The sequence below is a fragment of the Tasmannia lanceolata genome, unplaced genomic scaffold, assembly GCF_043159265.1.
Source record: "Tasmannia lanceolata isolate RefF3 unplaced genomic scaffold, GAP_Taslan_0.1 ptg000006l, whole genome shotgun sequence".
Taxonomy (NCBI): domain Eukaryota; kingdom Viridiplantae; phylum Streptophyta; class Magnoliopsida; order Canellales; family Winteraceae; genus Tasmannia; species Tasmannia lanceolata.
Window position 1 is genome coordinate 18,513,904 of NW_027518683.1, and position 19,064 is coordinate 18,532,967.

General features: G+C 39.3%; 3 protein-coding genes across 4 annotated transcripts; 2 read left to right on the forward strand and 1 right to left on the reverse strand.

The window, feature by feature from the left end:
* The first annotated feature begins 1,049 nt into the window (after positions 1-1,049).
* LOC143879998 (UDP-Glycosyltransferase superfamily protein) lies at positions 1,050-2,696 on the forward strand. The gene has a single exon (XM_077382745.1). The coding sequence runs from the start codon at positions 1,214-1,216 to the stop codon at positions 2,681-2,683; it is 1,470 nt and encodes a 489-aa protein (XP_077238860.1). The 5' UTR covers positions 1,050-1,213; the 3' UTR covers positions 2,684-2,696.
* A 23-nt stretch (positions 2,697-2,719) lies between these two features.
* Positions 2,720-3,831, forward strand: LOC143880001 (uncharacterized). Its single transcript, XM_077382748.1, has 2 exons — positions 2,720-3,218; positions 3,606-3,831. The coding sequence occupies exons 1-2, from the start codon at positions 2,879-2,881 to the stop codon at positions 3,620-3,622; spliced, it is 357 nt and encodes a 118-aa protein (XP_077238863.1). The 5' UTR covers positions 2,720-2,878; the 3' UTR covers positions 3,623-3,831.
* Positions 3,832-5,385: 1,554 nt separating this feature from the next.
* LOC143879999 (uncharacterized) lies at positions 5,386-10,267 on the reverse strand. 2 transcript variants are annotated; one of them, XM_077382747.1, is made up of 6 exons: positions 9,937-10,267; positions 9,420-9,516; positions 7,323-7,507; positions 7,126-7,201; positions 6,967-7,023; positions 5,386-5,674 (listed from the first exon to the last, which is right to left on the reverse strand). In XM_077382747.1, the coding sequence occupies exons 1-5, from the start codon at positions 10,060-10,062 to the stop codon at positions 7,007-7,009; spliced, it is 501 nt and encodes a 166-aa protein (XP_077238862.1). In that variant the 5' UTR covers positions 10,063-10,267; the 3' UTR covers positions 5,386-5,674; positions 6,967-7,006. The 2 variants fall into 2 exon arrangements, with proteins under 2 accessions (XP_077238862.1, XP_077238861.1); XM_077382746.1 differs by having other exon boundaries at positions 6,962-7,023.
* Between the last annotated feature and the right edge of the window lie 8,797 nt (positions 10,268-19,064).

The window sequence follows — 19,064 nt, forward strand, 5'->3', positions numbered from 1 at the left end:
CCTATCAGAAAAGAAAATAGGGAAGAAGATGATAGGGAAAGAAGGAAAGAGTTAATTCGAGGAAACTCAGGCCTCCAATGAGTTAATTTGAGGAAACTCGGCCTCCAATATGCTAATTGCATTAATTGTGATTATTCCTTCCTGAATAGCCATACGGCATCTACATTATATAGAAATTAGGGGAAGCAAGATAAGGAAACATAAATCAGCAGAGTATGAAAAGGAAAATAAGGAAACCCTAAATATTGCAATAACTTAAATAAAGAAAACAATTTAAATTAGCAGAATAGGAAAAAGGAAAACTGATTCTAACAAGATGTTGGGAGTTAGTGGCCTTCTAACACTAGCTTTTTCTTTGCAGGGTATGTTATGCTGAACTACATACTAGTAGTGGTGCTACCCGGGTCAATTTTTGGGAATTTTGGTTGAGCTTTTGCTATTAAACCGGGTTGGATTCGAGTCAATTCTAATTCATTTTTTAGCGAAACCCAACCCAACCCAAATTGCACCACTACATATTAGGACTGCAATCAGAGAGGTTTTCCTTGTGCCTGAAATTTGATTTGAGGACCATGTATTTACAGCTCAGCTATCTCATCACTAAGCTAATGACTGGAATGGCAGACTCTGTATTTGTTTCTCTTGGCTAGTTCTTAGCAGTGAGGTTGTGCATATATGTAAAAAGGGCATTATAGAATATGATGCACCTCTGTATTCCATTGAAAATCAGCTGTAATCTAGTGAGTCAATTAAGAGCATTTCAGTGTTTATTATATGGCACTGGTTGTTGTGCTTTTTCTAGAATCAGAGCATTCAGACCTTGTATACAGTGACCACATGGAGTACAATGTTATGCATTCAGTTTTTCAATATTTTTTTTTGTTTGGTTGACTGTGTTGGCCTTTAATATGTGTATTATTTATCATTTATTTGGGAGAGTGGTGTTCATGGTAGATGAGGATTTTAATTGTTATATTAGCGAGAGCAGTTGCAAAGATTAGAAAAGGATAAACAAATCCATGAAGTCAACAGTCCATTAATTTTTAATGCTCCCATCAAAATCTGCAGAGCAGAGAACCATATGCAAAACTTCTCCAAATCAGGAAAAAGAAATCCAGAGTATACTTGAAAATCTCTCTCTACTCCTTCCTTCCCAACTAGATCTCTACACCTCTCCTTTTTATCTCTTCATCTTTGTAGAAGAAATCTATCCATGGCAAAAGATCAGTTCTCCAGTGCCTTCAATTTTCGTTACTTATGTTACTTCCTCTTTGCTCTCTCTTCCCTCTCCTCCATCTCATTCCTATACTGGTCTCACTGTTCAAACAATCCACAACTCTCCATCTCACGAAATCAAAACCCGTTTGTCGACCTCCTCTCTTATCCTTACTCATGGAACCATCTCTACTTCTCTCAAAACCCACCTCCAAGGGTCCTCAAAATCGCAGTCTTTGTGAAGAAATGGCCAAGCCAGAGTGTCGCTGGAGGGCTCGAACGGCATGCCTTAACCCTTCACCTCGCCCTCGCCAAACGAGGCCATGAACTCCACATCTTCACCACCACCTCCTCAAACAATTCTTTCCCAATATACCCCCATACCAACATGAATTTTCACCTTTCAAAGCGAACAGCTGCAGGGTACCTTAACCAAGCTCAAGCATGGGAACAATTTAAGACTCAGAACTCAACTCGCCAACCCTTCGACGTAATCCACACTGAAAGTGTTGGACTTCTATATACTCGAGCCCGGAATCTGAACCATGTCGTAGTTTCTTGGCATGGGATTGCCTATGAAACCATACATTCTGACATTGCCCAAGAACTCATTCGCAGTCCACAAGAACTACAGTCATTTGCATTAACAGAAAGAGTTGTTAAAGTCATTGAAGAGGTGAAATTCTTCCCAAATTACGCCCACCATGTCGCTACCAGTGATCATGCCGGAGATATTCTGAAGAGAATTTACATGATACCAGAACAGCGGGTTCACGTAATTCTCAATGGTGTGGATGAGAATATCTTTATGCCAGATTTTAAACGCGGGCAAGATTTTCGAACCAAGTTTGGCATTCCAAAATCTGCAGCTTTGGTTATTGGAATGTCTGGGAGGTTGGTGAAGGACAAAGGACATCCGATAATGTTCGAAGCTCTGAATCAGATTTTCATGGAGGAAGAGAAATTTCGGAAAACGGTCTTTGTTTTAGTGGCTGGAGATGGACCTTGGAGGGTAAGGTACAGAAACCTCGGGCCAAATGTACTAGTTTTGGGGTCACTGGATCCAACCCAACTCGCTCGGTTCTACAATGCACTAGATGTGTTTGTAAACCCGACTCTTCGAGCTCAGGGTTTGGATCACACTTTGCTAGAAGCAATGCTGTCAGGCAAGCCTGTAATGGCAACAAAGTTCGCCAGCATAACGGAGTCTGTGATTGTGAGCACAGAGTTGGGTTACACATTTTCACCAACTGTAGGTTCTTTGAAGGAGGCTCTTTACAGGGTTTTGGGAGATGGGAGAGGGGTTTTGGAGAGGAAAGGTGAGGCAGCAAGAATGAGAGCTTTGAAGCTGTTTACTGCTACTAAAATGGCAGCTTGTTATGAAAGGCTTTTCTTTTGTATCTCTAAACATAAGGACAAAGAGGACATAGATTATTGCAGGCACCCTGCTCCATTCAAATTAGAATAACTGATAATCCTCCACCTGCATAAGAAATTTTAGTGCTCCATTAAAGAAATTGCACACTGTTTTAGTGCTGCCTCCAATAGAGTAAGGTGGGTTCTTAGTGCTAGTGCCATTTTGCTGAAAAAGTTTTTTCTAGGAGCCCCATTAGCACTATAAAACCCAGTAGAACTGGCAGAGTTCAAGCATTGTAGAGGAGAAATGGCAGCTCCAATGAGATATGTCTGCCTTTTTGGATTGTTTGCGATTGTGGGTATTTTGGGTCTAGAAAGGGCTGATGGAGCTGGGGAATGTGGGAGAAATCCAGTTGAAAGGGAGGCCTTTAAGTTGGCTCCTTGTGCATTTGCAGCACAAAATGAGAATGCTGATGTTTCAAATAGCTGTTGTCTTCAGGTCAAGAGAATGGGTCAGAACCCAAGCTGCCTCTGTGCTGTTATGCTCTCTGACACAGCGAAGAGCTCTGGCGCCAAGCCGGAGGTCGCCGTGACAATTCCCAAGCGCTGCAACCTCGCCGACAGGCCTGTGGGATACAAGTGTGGAGGTAGGTTGTGGGTTTTTTTGTTTTTTTTGTTTTTGGTTATTTGTTTTTTTTTTTTTGAATGGTAAAAGATGATTTTTTATTTGACCTCAGGCCTTGGAACATGGGCCAATGCTACGGCTTGGCCCGGTGTGTGTTTTATTAACTTTAGTTCATCTAAAATCGGGTCACCCAACAAATTCCAATGCCCCCGAAAGGCCTTTGGGGGTTTCGTTATTTGTCAATTTTAATTTTTTTTTTGAAAGGCTTTTTTTTTGGAATAAGAATATTTCTCTTTAATTATTTGTCATTTGTTTTCTATGGTTATTGGTTATCTTGATTTAATCTCACTGGATTTGTATTTTTGGTAGGTGGTTTATGCTAAATCTGTTTTCATGGTTGGTTTTACAGATTACATATTGCCATAAAAAGGTGGGAAAAAATGAAGATCAGGGGACTGGATGTAAGACTCTTGGTAGCTGCTGCTATGGTGTTATGTTGATGTTGCTGGTCTGCGCTAAATAAATGCTAGTAGAGGTTCATGTGTGCTTGTTATGTGTTTCAGAGAATCAGAAGTGTGTAAACTATTGTTGTGTTCTGTTGAATAAATCTGTTTGGTGGGAAGAACAGGAAAAAAGGTATTTCTAATGGTTTCTCAGGAAAGGAAATAGGAAATGGTTGAATGCGATGAAAAAATTGAACCTCAATGGTTTAATGCCGATTCCAATAGGGGTGCAACTCAGGTCGGGTTGGATCGGGTTGAGGCCAGCCTTTGGCCCAACCCGAGATAGCATTCCCTCAACCCTAACCCGACCCATCCTGAATGTCAGGTAAACCCTAACCCAACCTGCCTCCAGATCTCTCAACTCTAACCCAAGCCACCTAACCTTTTTTTTTTTTAAATCGGGTCAGGTTGAGTAAGGTTGGGTTCGGGTTCACTTAGGGCCAAACGGGAAAAAAACATAATCCTAAGAAAATCACGATAAAATTAGTGGTCAGAGGTCGGGTTCGGGTCAGATTGCCAAGGCCTCAACCCTAACCCAACCTGAAATTAAATCGGGTTGAACCCGACCCATGTTGCACCCCTAATTCCAAGTTTTGGTCCCATAATTTAACACAAGCAGGGGGCGCAACTGAAAAAGGAGGGAATATTTTTCCATGGAATATTAGTGTATCAAGTGTTTTGAGAAGGCTAGGGACGTTGGGGGTGGGGGGCGGGCGCTTAAGATCTCATGATTGAGGAACCGGTAAGAAGTGGCTCAAAAGCAGGAACTCCGTTTGGTTGCCAATAAAATTTTGTCCAGGAAGTTTTAGTAAAGTTTTGTTCCCATCCTGGTTGCCTTTTAGCACTAGAATTTTTTTAATCCCACTCTTGTAATGATTGCTTGTGTGGTGAATTTTTTAATCCCATTTTTGTAATAATTGCCTTTTCATCCCATCCCAAAAGAACCAAAAATAAGCTTGAGAAGAATTTTTTTCTTCCCAACAGTTCAAGCAACCAAACAAAGTTTGTTTTTTTCCCACCATAGTCCGGTCAACCAAACATGGGATATTTATTTTACCAGGATACTTCTAGGACTTTTTTTTTTCCCACCAATCTTCTGGGATTTTTTTTCTCCCACATAAATCCCAGGAACCAAAAAAAAACCGGCAACAAACCCGGCAACACCTGGGATTTTTTTCTTTTCCTTGCTATTCAGCTATTTTGACCCTCTCCTCACTCCTGCCCTCTCTTTTTTCTCCTCTCACCCTCCCTAGCCTTCTCTCACAACTTGATAAACTAAAATTCCATGGAGAAAATTTTCATGGCTTCATGGCAGCAAAACATGAGGTTGAATGTCATTTCTCAAAATCCAACAATAGAAATAGATTTGAAGGGAATACCAAAACAAGAACTGTGAATGGATGTCACTGAGGAAAATAGTCCACTGTTTCAGGCGGACTTTGGGTCATTGGTGGACTTCAGTTTCACACTCAAATTATTGGTGTGTCCCCATAGCTTGCTCCAATGGGTTTTCTTGATGGACTTACAAAGTCCTACACAGGGTATTTAAGTAGTAGCCCTTTCAAGTTTCAACAGATACCACACATAGCCTGCATTACAGAAATGATCAGACAAGTGTTCATATTTGATGCAATCAAATTCTATGATATAGGTTAAAGATGGTGCAGAACCTCTGAGAATATGATCTCACACAAGAAACACAAAGGTCTTATACATAGCTGCCCCAACTATACAACCAAGGTTGGGCTAAAAAGCCTTGGATATTGTTCAACATATAGATAACATATTCTTATAATTACATTTTACTAACTAGTATAGCATTACAAGATGTCCCTCAACTGATGAAGACACCGTTCTTAGTTAAACACTCTAAAGCCCTTTTGCAGGTCCCCTCCAAAACTGGGACCATCCATAGTAGCAGCTATCTTTAATATTAGAAAGGCAGATGTAAGTGCTCCCAGACTACCTGCAAATTCTGCCAGCATATACCAAGAATTGTGCCAGTCAATCTACTCCATTTCAAAACAAGAAAAGAGTAACCATATGGAACAAAAAAGGAATATATCTTATAAAAGCAATTTTGAAGCAAAAGATTTTTTAGCATATCATCAAATAAGTCTCAAGTTAAAGGCTTAACTTAATCCACAGGAAATGTTAAAGCAAATTCAAGTGAAACTATGAAAAAATCATCAAATAAACCTTAACTCAAAAGCTTAAATTAATCCATAATAAGAAAATACTGTGTGGTGTACATAGATACTTAAGAAAAACAAGATCAGAAGAATGTCATGCTTTTCTAGTTTTTTTTTAGCAAATGTAACGAAACCCAGTAGTTATGTTGGAGCCATTCAAAAAATAAAAAACAAAATCCAGTAATTTAACTGCACCCTATTGCATTATCTCTGTTATTTTCTGAACTGGCAACTCTTTCATGGTATCATAATCTTGGATGCAGTACTCAAAATCAACGTCCTAAAATATTCTGAGAAATTCAAATTTATATCCTCCCATTTCTGTTTCTGTAACCGCATATGTATGCGGGGGGTCATAAGGTGATATCAGTTAAATAATATCCCCAGGGGACTCCATATGCTCTTATTACTTGAAATGGCTATTCAAACTAGATAAAAAGAAGAAGAAGAAAAAAACAGAAATAATATCATTAAGTTCAAAGTTATGATTGTAGTAAGTGAAATAATCTCAAAGAACTACTAAAATTTACCCTGATTAAGTAAATATCCAATTTGGAAATTGGCATATCACAATACAACCGCCACTGTCAGTTCATCAAAGCCATTATAAATTGAGATCTATTATGGTTAATAATACCTTTGTCTTGCAATTCCCAGTTCTCAATACCTAGTTATCTGATACCATTCAGAAAAACAACCTACTTATCTCATAGCATCTTTTCAATGAAACGATAAAAGTTTACAGCAATTCATCAGATCATGCAACTGCGGCGTTTATATAAATAGGTTGGATCTTAATACAGTGAACCAAAAGGTGAAAGGCCAACAATTTCCAGATCTATGATGCATAAAAAGTTTTTAGAAACTTAAGGACTTGCAAATACTTGGATATTAAAATGAAGACATTTAAGATAAAATTTTGGGTTAATAGCTTTTTTTTTTTTTTTTTTTCAGGTAAGCAGGGATTGAACTACGATCCAGCCACGCAAAAGCACTGTGACTTGTCTAATTGAGCTACGAGCTCAACCTCAAATGGATTCAAACATATGAAACATATGAGTTATAAATACCTTACTATGTAGATAGGGGTTGCACATGCCTTAGGATGCGGTACTTCAGTAGTAGAGTGATCCTGAAGGGAAAAAAACACAGAATTGAGAAAAAAAAAACCTTTCAGTGATCCAAACTTCTAAGTGTTCCAGATGCATTCTTTCTTCCTCTACAAGTACTGTACCTTGCCACCAATTTCCTCTCGAAGCACTGTTCGCATTGCCTGAATTCGGATCATCTTCTCCAGCATCCTTTTTGTACTGTTGATGTTTTAGTCATGGATGTGTTAGCACACTAGAACCTTTATGCTAGTGAATGAGACTATCTATGATTACAAAATTTTGTAGTTTTATCATGTCATGCATGATATGGATTACTCACAATATGTGGTGTCCCAGAGACTTGGGTATTTTGGGAATTTGGGGAATGGGAATAAATGTCTCGGCCACCATAATATAGAGACGAGCTAAAAACACACGGTTCTACAGTTTCATGCTGATATATTGAACTGCTGTCCTTGTTGGGAATGCTTTGGCTGTCTCTTTCGTTGCTCTGGGAAATACCATCTGAAAAAACACATACTTGCTTAAAGCTCATGTTTCTATTAAGAGCTGAAAAACTAAAGATATTAAGAAAAGCTATCAACTTCTTGAGTATTATACATGAGAATAAATCTCAAGTAAAGTTTTAGCAGAAATGGTTTGAATTCATTGTAAAGAAAACAAGAATCTTATTAAGAGGATTAAGAGAGGTTCACTTCATAAGTTTTACTCTGTTGTCTCCATGAGTTAACAAATGCTAAGAACACGCACTTGAGATCTCCATGAAGGTAACAAATGTCTTAATTTGCATAAATAGGATTAAATAAAGATGTGACCTACACTTATTAACAATGTATGGTCTAAGATTCAAAAACAACAGATACCTAAAAGGGGTGTACCCCCAGGGAATTATGAAAGAAGAGATCAGAAATACACAATAGAAAGCTCCGAGAATACATACTTCAAATTATACACAGAGAAAGCTAGCCACAATGCCATCAACTCAGGATGACAGCCAGGATATGTGAAAAATGGTAATTAGTCAGTTATACAGATCTTGATCCGAACAGTAGGTGAGATTTCTATGCCGAGAAACTGCATGCTCATTCCCATGACATGCAAGTCAGTTATATGGTAGAATTGAAGGGGATGCTACTACTCCATTCGAACAAAACAAAACAATCTCACGCAGTATTTAAATACTAGTTGACTCGACTTGGAACTCGCCCGAGTCGACTCCCTTTTACCTTGGCCGCGTTCCCCGTTGCATCGCATCCGCATTCCACGTTTTGCCCTATAGAGTCACCAAAAACTCCTTTGACTCTCCTGAGTTATGACCGCATTGTTGGCCGTGTCCGCGCCGAGTCGACACGGATTTTTCTTGGCCGTGTAAGCGTCACATCCATGTTCTTAAACACTGATATCACGTGAGTATAGTAATGCAACGCAGCCCACAAATTGGAAGAAGATGAGATGAATCTGCAGAAGCCTTCCCATCTCTATTTCCTTTTGAGGTTGGCGAAGGCCAATAAAAATAGTATGAAACTTCCCTTTACAAGCTTTGGCAAACATACACTACAGATGGATAAGAAGCAAGATAAGGAAAAACCAATAAAGTTCATGGAACCCAGCATATGTATGTTCTTCATAAATGGTATATGGTTTTCATACATGGTGCAAAAATGGCCATCAAGAAGAGTAATTAACTTCTGAATATAGTTTCATATATCGAAGAAAATGCGTATGAAGCAAGAACCAGTAGGCCAGTGTAAACATATTGTTGGGAAAGTTATCTTGTTTCTTGTTTGTAGTGGGAAACGAAAATAGAAAGAAGCCTATTTAGGTTTTTGGGAAAACCTATATATAAAAGCAAGAGACGGTTTTTTCACTTGGCGAGAGGCTCTTTGTGTGGCGGCTAGGGCTTTTGGGTGTGAGAACGTGAGAAAGATAGAGACAAAGGGAGAGAGAAGAGGTTAAGAAGCAAGGAAAGAGTTGCGGGTTTGGATTAATCCATTGTAATCTTTGTAGTTTTGTTTTCTCATAATGGAGAATCGTGTTTTCGGATGTAGGCATCTTGGTCAAACCACGTAAAATATCGGTGTTAATCTTGTGGCTTGTGTTTATTTTTCTGAATAAAAATTTCAGACGCCACCAACAGGTGGATTGAGGTCCAAAATCGAAGACAAAAGAGAAGTGTATAATCCACTTGGATATTTCTTTTCCATTAATTAAAGTCACAGTAAAGATTGATAGATTCAATAAACAATTCAACAGATAGATGCTAAGTTGCTAAAATATGAAATCAAAATCACAATCAGAAGCATAAACAGAGAAAAACTCGCCTCCTGTAGAAAATGAATGGTGAGGTAAGTAACAAACACATCAAACCGAAAGCCATTTTCTTTGGAATGAAAAAAAAGAGAGTAGAAGAACAAACCTCCAGGAGCCTGCTTGGGATTCCAAGCATGAACTTCTTGATCCTGCTTTCTCCATGATCCAAACGACTCAGACCGCGACGAATCCTTCCCTACTGCCTGGTATCAGAAAACAAATACAATTATTTGAAACTCTTTGAACAAAAAACCTAGAAAGAAATACAAGTAATCAGAAAACAAATACAATTATTAAATAAAAATCCAGAAGCAAATACAGGAGTAGATACATCCTCCCCTTTCCAATCCAAATGAATCAAACAATGCAATTTGGTGCTAATCAGAATCAAATAATAAATTTGCAGCAAAACCAACAAAAACCCAAATACTAACATCATCCATAAAGAAGTTTCAATTCAAAGCCTTGAAAAAAATCAACCCAGATCAATAAACAGAAACATAAAAGAAAAAACCCAGAAGCCCAAACCCAATATACCTCTAACAATCCATACCCCATATATCAAAATCAATCAACCCAAAACAAGAATACCCAGATAAGAAATAAGGAAAAAAACAAGATACCGTTGATGGAAAAACAGTGCTGAAAATCCCAGTTGAAGAGGAAATAGAGCCAGAAGAAGATGAAGAATCCTTTTCTCCAAAAAGTTCTGATGATATAGAAGAAGTGTTTGGTTTTCTACCCTCCATAGCTCTCAACCAAAAATGGATAAAATCAGATTCACGCACAAACGGTCTCAAACGAAATTAAACAAACAGATATGAGATAACAAGTAACAAAGAAAAACACGTGAACAAGATATGGGCTCTCTTATCTTGTGTTATCCCGCCCATGTGCTCACATTTAAAGCTCTCTATCCCTGTCTTTCTATTTCTATACCAGAGGCTTAGATTCAGAGCATCCCAGGCTCTGCATATATGCAACGAAATCTTTAACGGATAAGTGACACGTGGGAGCATCATATCCGCCCAAGTGGATTATTGTACAATTGCCAACCTCTGACATCCACGTGTCCTACTAGATAGAAGCAGCCTCATTTTTTTTCGTAAGGTTCGTTTTGCTTTTTAATGTACGGGTGCCACCACATGGCCTGCTATTAGGAGTGGATTGGGGACATACATGGAGATATGGGAATATGTGAATTTGGGAGTCAACTAGAGTATATCAATATGGTGCAAATATGAGCTTATCTAGTAAAATGAAAGGAGGATATTGGAATATACATCATGAATTAGTATATGTTCTCTTGCTCAATGATAAGGGGGATAATGGGATAAAATTGAATAATGCCAATAATGGATGTGGACAATAGAAGGGTCCATATGAGGAGTTGGGGGTCGCCGCATGCAAGCTTCACAGTGCCCCTACCTTGACCCCATATATCAATTTCGTTTCTTTCTATTAAAAATTTCCTTGATTGAATTGGTTTTGGAAGAGGTTATATTGAGTTTCTCAGGTGGAGATGGTTGTATATACAAACATAATTACAATGAGAAAACATTTCCTACACACTTGTTTAGGTAAGTTACCTACACACTAGCTTAAAATACAGTGGGGGCTCACATTGTTTGGGTGATCCAAACCATTCATTTGAATGGTCCTCACATAGATAGGGTGTCCACAAAAAATCAGATCCATAGGATCATCCCAACTATTCAGACTATGGAGGCAAAAAATGGACTAATTTGTGAAGGTTTATACACGTCCATTTTACCTCCACAAATCGTAGAGTTGGGATGATCCTATGGATCTGATTTTTTGTGGACACCCTATCTCTGTGAGAACCATTCAAATGAATGGTTTGGATCACCCAACCAATGTGGGCCCCCACTGTATTTTAAGCTAGTGTGTAGGTAACTTACCTACACAAGTGTGTAGGAAATGTTTTCTCAATTACAATATGGTAAGTGATATATCCGCCCATTTTGATCACCAGGAACACCCCCTGTCAGTGTATCAAGATACATTGACAGAGGGTGTTCCTGGTGATCAAAATGGGCGGATATATCACTTCCCTTACAATAAACACAATTATAATTGCGATCTCTCACACTAATTAGGAATGACTCCTAATTTAGATGGGCACAAAAGTGGCAAGTGTTCTTTGCTTCTTTCTGAGCAAGAATTGGTTGCCATTTAGAATATAACTCCTTACCCAGTTGGGAATCCAAAATCATTTAGGAAAGAGGCCCTAAATGGAATGAAGATTAAGATAGAAAGGAATTCTAATACCAGCAACAATCCAAAATAACAATTGTGGCGTGAGACTCGTAATACTCCCCCTCTTAAGTTGGAACGTGAGAATCTTGAACACTCAAATTGGAAAGCAAATTATGAAATTGAACAAATCCAAGTGCCTTAGTAAAGATACACGAGGCTGAAACAGAGAAGTTAGATAGGCGGTGGAAACAACACCGGACTACAGATGCACTCATACAATGTGGCAACCAATATCAATATGTTTAATACGTTCATGAAAGACATTATTAGCATCAATATGAAGAGCTGCTTGATTATCAAAGTCTTGAAGAAGTGCTTTGACGCATACTAACTCGCAAATGGTAGAGGCCATGGATCGATATTCAGACTTAGTAGAGGGCTAAGAGACTCTTGTCTGTTTCTTTGATTTCTAAGATAAGGAACCAACACCAATATAACCCATGATTGATTGCCAGGTACTCCGAAAAGTAGCCCAATCGGAATCTGAAAAAGCGAAAAGTTGCAAGGAACCTCTTGCAGAGAAGAAAACCCCCTGACCCGGGGAGGATTTGAGATATCTAAGTTCACATATGAAAGTGTCCATGTGAAGTTTTATTAGATTTTGCATGAATTAGCTGAGAGTATTGACAAAAAAGGTAATGTTCGGGTGCGTAATGGTGAGATATATGAGGCGTCCAATTAGCTGATGATATGAAGATGTGTCATCCAAAAATTCTAAGGTATCCGAATTGAGGTGAAGATTTATGGGAAAGGATGCTGGTTTGGCTCCAAATTGGCCAGCTTCAAAGAGAACGTCCAGGGTGTATTTGTGCTGGTTGATGAAGATGCAATCGTCGCTGCGTGCGACTTCTATGGCGAGAAAATACTTGAGTCTGCTTAAATCCTTGATCTAAAACCATGATTGGAGAAAATATATAATACTCTGTATAGAGGAGGGAGCATTGCCTGTGATGATGATGACATCGACATAGACAAGGCTCGTAGTGAAGATAGAGCATGCATAATTGGGTGAAGAGAGAGAGAGCAATCAACAAGTGATTGATGGAAACCTATAGCCTTAAGAGCGTGGGATAAGTTGGAGAACCAATTCCGAGAGGCTTGTTTGAGTCCATGAAGGGATTTATAAAGTCAACATACATAGGTCTCCCCCTTTCGGCTATATCCATGAGGAAGCTGCAGATAGATTTCCTCATGTAAATCTTTATGCAGAAAGGCATTGTTGACATGCAATTGATGGAGATGCCAGCCACTAATGGCCACTACAACAAGAATACAATGCAGTATTACTAATTCGACAAGAGGTGCAAAGGTATTGGTATATGCCAATCCTTCTTTTTGAGTATAACCCTTCGTCACCAATTGTGCATTATAACAATCAATTGTGCCATTTGCTCCACGTTTGATTTTATAGACCCATTTGTACCCGATTAGAATCTTGCGAAGTGGAAGTGGTTGCAAAGATCAAGTACAATTCTATTCCAAAACTTTGATTTCGAATTCTATGAGAGCACGCCATTGAGGATGCTTGACTGACTCAGTAAAATTGGTAGGCTTATCCTTCGAAGAGATGACCAAAAGAAAGGCAAAATAAGAAGAAATTTTGTAGTAAGAAAGATGATTAGAGATGGGGAAGCGAATACATGTCGAAGCAGTGTGCTTAAAGTAAAGAGACAGTGATGGGTGAATGATGGTTGATCGGACATTATCCTGAAGGTGGGGAGGCTGAATGTGATGTCGAGAGGAATGGCGTGGGTAGGTGAAGGTGGAGATGGAATTGGGGATGGTGATGGATCAGGGCTATTGTGTGGAGAAGGTATCGTGGTGTTTGGAGGATGGGACTTTGGAGTTTCTATGATAGACACAGGTAATGGTAGGACAACATGTTGGTCATTGAGGGTGATAGAGGAATAATTTTGGAAAGGAAAAATTTGTTCATAAAATGAAACATGGCTCGTAAAAATTTGCTTGAATTTAAGATCAAATACGTGATATCCCATTTGAGCATATGGGTAGCCAACAAAAATGCAACAAATAGTTCTTTGATCAAATTTACATCGACCAGGTTTGTGGTTGCGGGCGAAGCACAAACAACCATAAACACGAAGTGGTCATATCAGGATTTAGAATGGAATAAATCTCATGAGCTGATTTTTCATTTAAAAGAGAGGTGGGAAGTCGGTTTATATGGTAGTCAATAGTGATGATGCACTCTCCCCAAAAGGAAAGGAGAAGTGAGTTAGAAAAAATAGAGCACGAGCCATTTCGAGGAGGTCCCTGTGTTTGTGTTTGGTGATCTCATTTTGTTAGGGTGTACCAACGCACGTACGTTGGTGTATGATGCCATGCTGGGAAAAGAAAGATTGCATGCAATAGGACAAGAATTCAGTTTCATTGTTGGTGCGGATTTGTTGAAGTTGGCAATGGAACTGGGTTTTAACCATAGTAAATAATGAGACCAAAGTATATGATAAGTTTGATATTTATGATGCATCAAATAAATCCATACCCATCGAGAGTAATCATCAACTATGGTTAAAAAATAATGAGCACTAGAATTTAAGGGAGTAGAGTACCCTCCCTAAATATCTCAATGAATAAGCATAAATGGCCCAAGACATCTTTTATTACTCAAGGGAAATGGCAATTGTGTTTGTTTGGCCAAATGATAAATATCACAATAATCAATCAAAAAGTTTAAACTAGTAGCTGGAATGCCAAAGGCATTATACAATAAATTGGTCATATGGTGACTTGAGAGGTGACCAAGACGTTGGTTCCAGAGTTCATAGGAGGAATCTCTCATTGTAGGAAAAGCCTTCGGATTATTTGTAAGGGAAGGGGAAAAGTTGTAAAGCCCATTATGCATCTCACTCGCTCCAATCAACTTCTTCGTTGATAGGTCCTGGAGGACACGAACAGAAGAAAAAAAGCGATAGCACAATTTAACGATTCAGTTACTTTGCTGACAAATAATAAAATGAAGTGAACATGCAAAACATTTTGCAGGGTGATATCTGGACCTAGGATTGAGGAGCCTTGATGGGTGATAGGAAGATGTCCATTGGGTAGTTTTGACTGGCTTAGAAAGAGAAACTAGAGCAGCATGAGAGATATTGGACTAGGAAGAGGTCATAAGGTTAAAGGCTTAGCTAGCAATTATCCATGAAGTTGAATGGACATTGCAAGCGGAGGAAGAAGTGTCAATATAAGCAAGAATCAAGTGATAGTACCTATTAAATTGGCAGGTATGGTAGAAGTATTACTCTCAAGCCAAGAAAGGTACTGTTGGTATTGCTCAGTAGTGATGAATGATAATCGCGGACCTCCAATTGGTGCTCTAGGAGTCGTACTTGAGGAAGAGTCAGTGTAAGCCCAAGGGTTCCCATGGGTTCAATCATTCACCTTTACCTTGTTGTTTTGATGCTAGCAAACCTAAATTGATTAGTATTTATGGACTAATGTGTTGCTTTGAAGTGTTGTGCCTTACACAGGAATTTCACATGTCATATTGCCATTACACAACTCATCACAACACATGGCTTACGGATCCATGCACACAATGATCAAAGTGCTTGCACACACAGTGAAGACATCATCGTTTGAAAATGTTCAAGTCAAGAAGCTCAAGATGAAGATCCCACAAGCTTGCCTAGCAAGTGCCAGTGAAGCTTGGAGATGAACTAGCATTGGTGGCCTTCTCATGCAGCATTGAAAATGTCCAAGAAATGGAGGAAGCCACATGACTCGAAGAATGTTGAAGAGTTCTCTCTCAAGTCGAAGTTGTCCAAGAAAGTGCGGAGGAGCCAAGCAATCCAAGAAGACTCAAGGTTCATTTTTTTATATTCTATTTGGAGTCCTCTTGTTATTTGTATTCGCACTTTCAAAGGTTTTCAAAATGGTTTTTCATAATTAAATTTAACATCTTTGAAAACCATCCACACACCAAAAAAATATCTTTAAAAACCTTGGACAAAAGCCTAAAGACCATGGCCCAAGACCCTAGAATTTTATATGTTAAAATGGATTTTCAAACAGGGCCAGTCGACCGGGGTTCGTCGAGTGACCGCGGTAAGGTGGCTTGAAATCCAGCACCTACCGAAACAAAGTGCGGCAGTCAACAGGGGCATGCCGGGCGACCACGAATATGTTTCTGTCGATAAGAAACATATCTAGCATGGTTGGTCCGGTCGACCGCCATAGGGCTGGGCGACTCAGATAGGGATCTGGACAAAAATAAAAATGTCCAGGTTGCTCACCATGGGCGACCACCACACCTCGGTCGACCGCGGCAGTAAGAAATTTCAAAATAAAAAAGGTGAGCGCCTGATAGGGCGGGAGACCGCGACACCTCGGTCGACCGCGCCGGTATCGAAAAGTAGCCGTTGGGGCTTAAACGGCTAGTTGTTTCTTGCCCAATTTTTTGCGATAATGCCCCCAAACGGTCATATTTCTTAATGGGCTATTTATACCATATCCTAGCCTAACTAAACAGCCTTTTGAAAGATCATTTTCAAATCTCTTTGAACTTACACCTTCAAATCTAAGGTTTTTAGTTTTCCTCTTCTATGCTTTGATTTGTGAATCTACATTCAACAAGAGGTTCTCCATAGGGCTTACATTTGTTATCTTTTGGAGAGTTTATGTGAGCTTTCATCTTTGTAATCTGCCTATCAAGAGGCTTGAGAGTTTTTCATTATTTGTTCTCCATATGTAAGAGGGTCTCCAATTCGGCTCGGTAAGAAAGGTGAATCACTTTGTGAAGAGGGTTTTCGCTTCGGCTTTTGAATGAGAAGCTTGATTGTATTGAGGGTCTGCGATTCGGCCCGTTAACAAAGGAGAATCCGGAGCTAGAGGGTTTGTCTCCTCGGAGGTGGAGAAGGTGTGTGTAAAGCTTTCAACATTAGTGGAGTACCCAAGGAGCAAAACTTGGAAGAGTGAAGTAGGTCTTGTTGATAGACTGAACCACTATAAATCTCTTGTCCATTATGGTGTGCTTCTCTTCTTCCCTTTCTCTTTGGTGATTGGTAACTTCTTTTCCTTTGTATTTGTTTTTAATCTATATTAACAAGGGTTAGATTTAAATTGCTTAAATTGATAAATTGATTTTAACACCTCATTTAATTAAGACAAAGATTTTAATTGACCAATTCACCCCCCCTCGCCCCCCTCCCTCGCCCCCCTCTCTCTCTCTCTCTCTCTCTCTCTCTCTCTCGGGTTGCCTACTTGTATTTCAGGCAGCGATAGCAGAATTTGCAAGAGAAGAACCCGGCTGAGTAGGTCCTGATTGGTTCGATCCTCGACCTTGTCCAGTGAGACATTGGCATGGTTGTTATCCTAGAGGATATCTGTGTAGAGGCGAACAAGTCTCTCTAGCGTGATCGGGAGCATTGTTGTGGTCACAATGGCCGGTTGCATCATCGCCTAATAGTTCCACTAGAAGTTCGATTCAACTGTGGTCGAGGAGGGAAAATAGCATGGAGCTCTCGCTGTTGATTCTCTAGCAATACCAAGTAATTAGTTTGTTAGTAAAAGTAAAGGATCCATAGTAAGTATTTGAGAATAGATCCCAGCAAATCTCTCTAAGACCCCATTAAAAATTGATATGCATGTTCCTGCTGGTTGGGATTGTTGAAGGCACGTTGCGCACCACATGTGCAATCAGGGACAAATTTATATGATGAGTGCCCATCCCATACGATCTTCAAACTGGTGTAGTGTGCAGCCAGGGACTGTGATCTTTGTTAAATAGTGACAATAGCACACTTAAGGTGGAAGATCCTGAATACATTAGTTCGAGAAAACCGTTCTTCCAATTCTTTTCAGATGGAGTGGCAATGTCAAAATGTATCATACTATCATTCTCATGGCATGACGCCAAGTAGTATAATTATTACAACTCCAGAACCTGGCACTGATACCATGAGAAAACTCCTAAAACCCATGAATAGATTTTGGAAGAGGCTATATTGAATTTTTTTTAATACATGCTGAGATTACAATGCCGGTTGTATATGCAAACACATTTACAATCGTGATCATTGGAAATTTGCTTTGATTTCGATATTCAATTCCCTGACTCTTTGATTGTGAAAATATTACGAATTGTAATATTTTGGAATTATTTTAGCGAACTTTGGTTATGCACATTCTGATATTCTAGAATTATATTAGCAGACTCTGGATACACATAATTTGTTGGGTGATGATATTTTCCACACCCTCCCCCCCCCCCAACGCAATACTTGCACCCCCCCCCCCCCCCCCCCCCCCCCCCCCCTTATAACGTGATTTGACATAAAGTCGCCCACTTTTCACGTCAAATCAGGTTTTAAGGGGGCCGTGCAAGTAATGTGCCGCGCGGGGGGGGGGGGAATCCCATCTCCCAATTTGTTTTGTATTAGTTTTGACACCCAACTTGGCTATGATCTGGACCCTTCTATTTAGGGGTATACGCTGGTAGCATGATCATGTTTTCCATTCACGTACGTGGACCCTGCCACAGGGATGATATGATGTTTTCAACCCTATCACAGGAATGAAATGTGGTTTTCAAACCTACAACAGAGATGAAATGTGGCCGTAGTCGCAAAGGCTGTATATTTTCGGAAGCATTTTTGCAAAGAATGTAGATTTTTAAAAGTACTGTTTTAAATTCATAAATTATTTTATGAAAAATGGAGTTTGCAAAAGCATTGGGAATATTGATTTAAAAATTCTTATCACTTTATGAAATACATATATGTCTGTTTACATTTTTGGAAATGATTTTCTTAAAAATTTTCACTTTAACTCATTCTGAGGCAGGAAATATATACAGAGGGGGTATTTTTCGAAGCTGAAAGACTTAGTTGTTATTTCATGTGATCTGTAAGGGCGTGCATGCTAGTATCCGGGCAGCCGCACTTGATATTTGATCAAGGATCATTTACTTGTATCCTCTTGATCACTGGATCAAATATCAAGGGTGGCTGCACCTAATACACTGGACGCCTCAACCATGTAATCCCCCCCCACCCCCCCGCCCACACAAACACCAGTATATATGTGATTTTCTAGGCAATTTCACGGAAAAGCCATTTCGTAGCTCACTTTTGCTGGAGAAAACAACCACCTCTGATGGATAAAATGAATTGGACAAAATCTGCTAAAAAGTGAGCCTTTGTGGCTGTTTTGACATGCAAAAGTGAGTTGCAAAATGGCTTTCCATGAAATTGCCTAGCAAAACCCTAAATATATAATTTTTCTAAAATTTTTAAGATAAGATGTCATTATAGTTAAGGAACAGAGAACCCATAGGAATGGAAATGACACCATTTGTTTGTAATCTAGTTGAAATTGATATTCAACGAATAACATGTTACCTGCTCCCTTTTTTAGTGGCTCGACCTTTATATGTCAAAGGTACACAATGTTGCCTTTGCTTACCTCCATCCAACTCTCGATTAGAAAGAAACTACCTAAAGCTAAAAAC

What these genes read in the sequence shown, in the direction of transcription:
- LOC143879999 (XM_077382747.1), bottom strand. Translation starts at nt 10,062, where the DNA reads ATGGAGGGTAGAAAACCAAACACTTCTTCTATATCATCAGAACTTTTT. An exon ending in TCCCAAGCAGGCTCCTGGAG is followed by an intron (nt 7,508 to 9,419) that starts GTTTGTTCTTCT and finishes GTGTTTTTTCAG; the next exon opens with ATGGTATTTCCCAGAGCAAC. An exon ending in TCTCTGGGACACCACATATT is followed by an intron (nt 7,202 to 7,322) that starts GTGAGTAATCCA and finishes AAACATCAACAG; the next exon opens with TACAAAAAGGATGCTGGAGA.
- LOC143880001 (XM_077382748.1), top strand. Translation starts at nt 2,879, where the DNA reads ATGGCAGCTCCAATGAGATATGTCTGCCTTTTTGGATTGTTTGCGATT.
- LOC143879998 (XM_077382745.1), top strand. Translation starts at nt 1,214, where the DNA reads ATGGCAAAAGATCAGTTCTCCAGTGCCTTCAATTTTCGTTACTTATGT.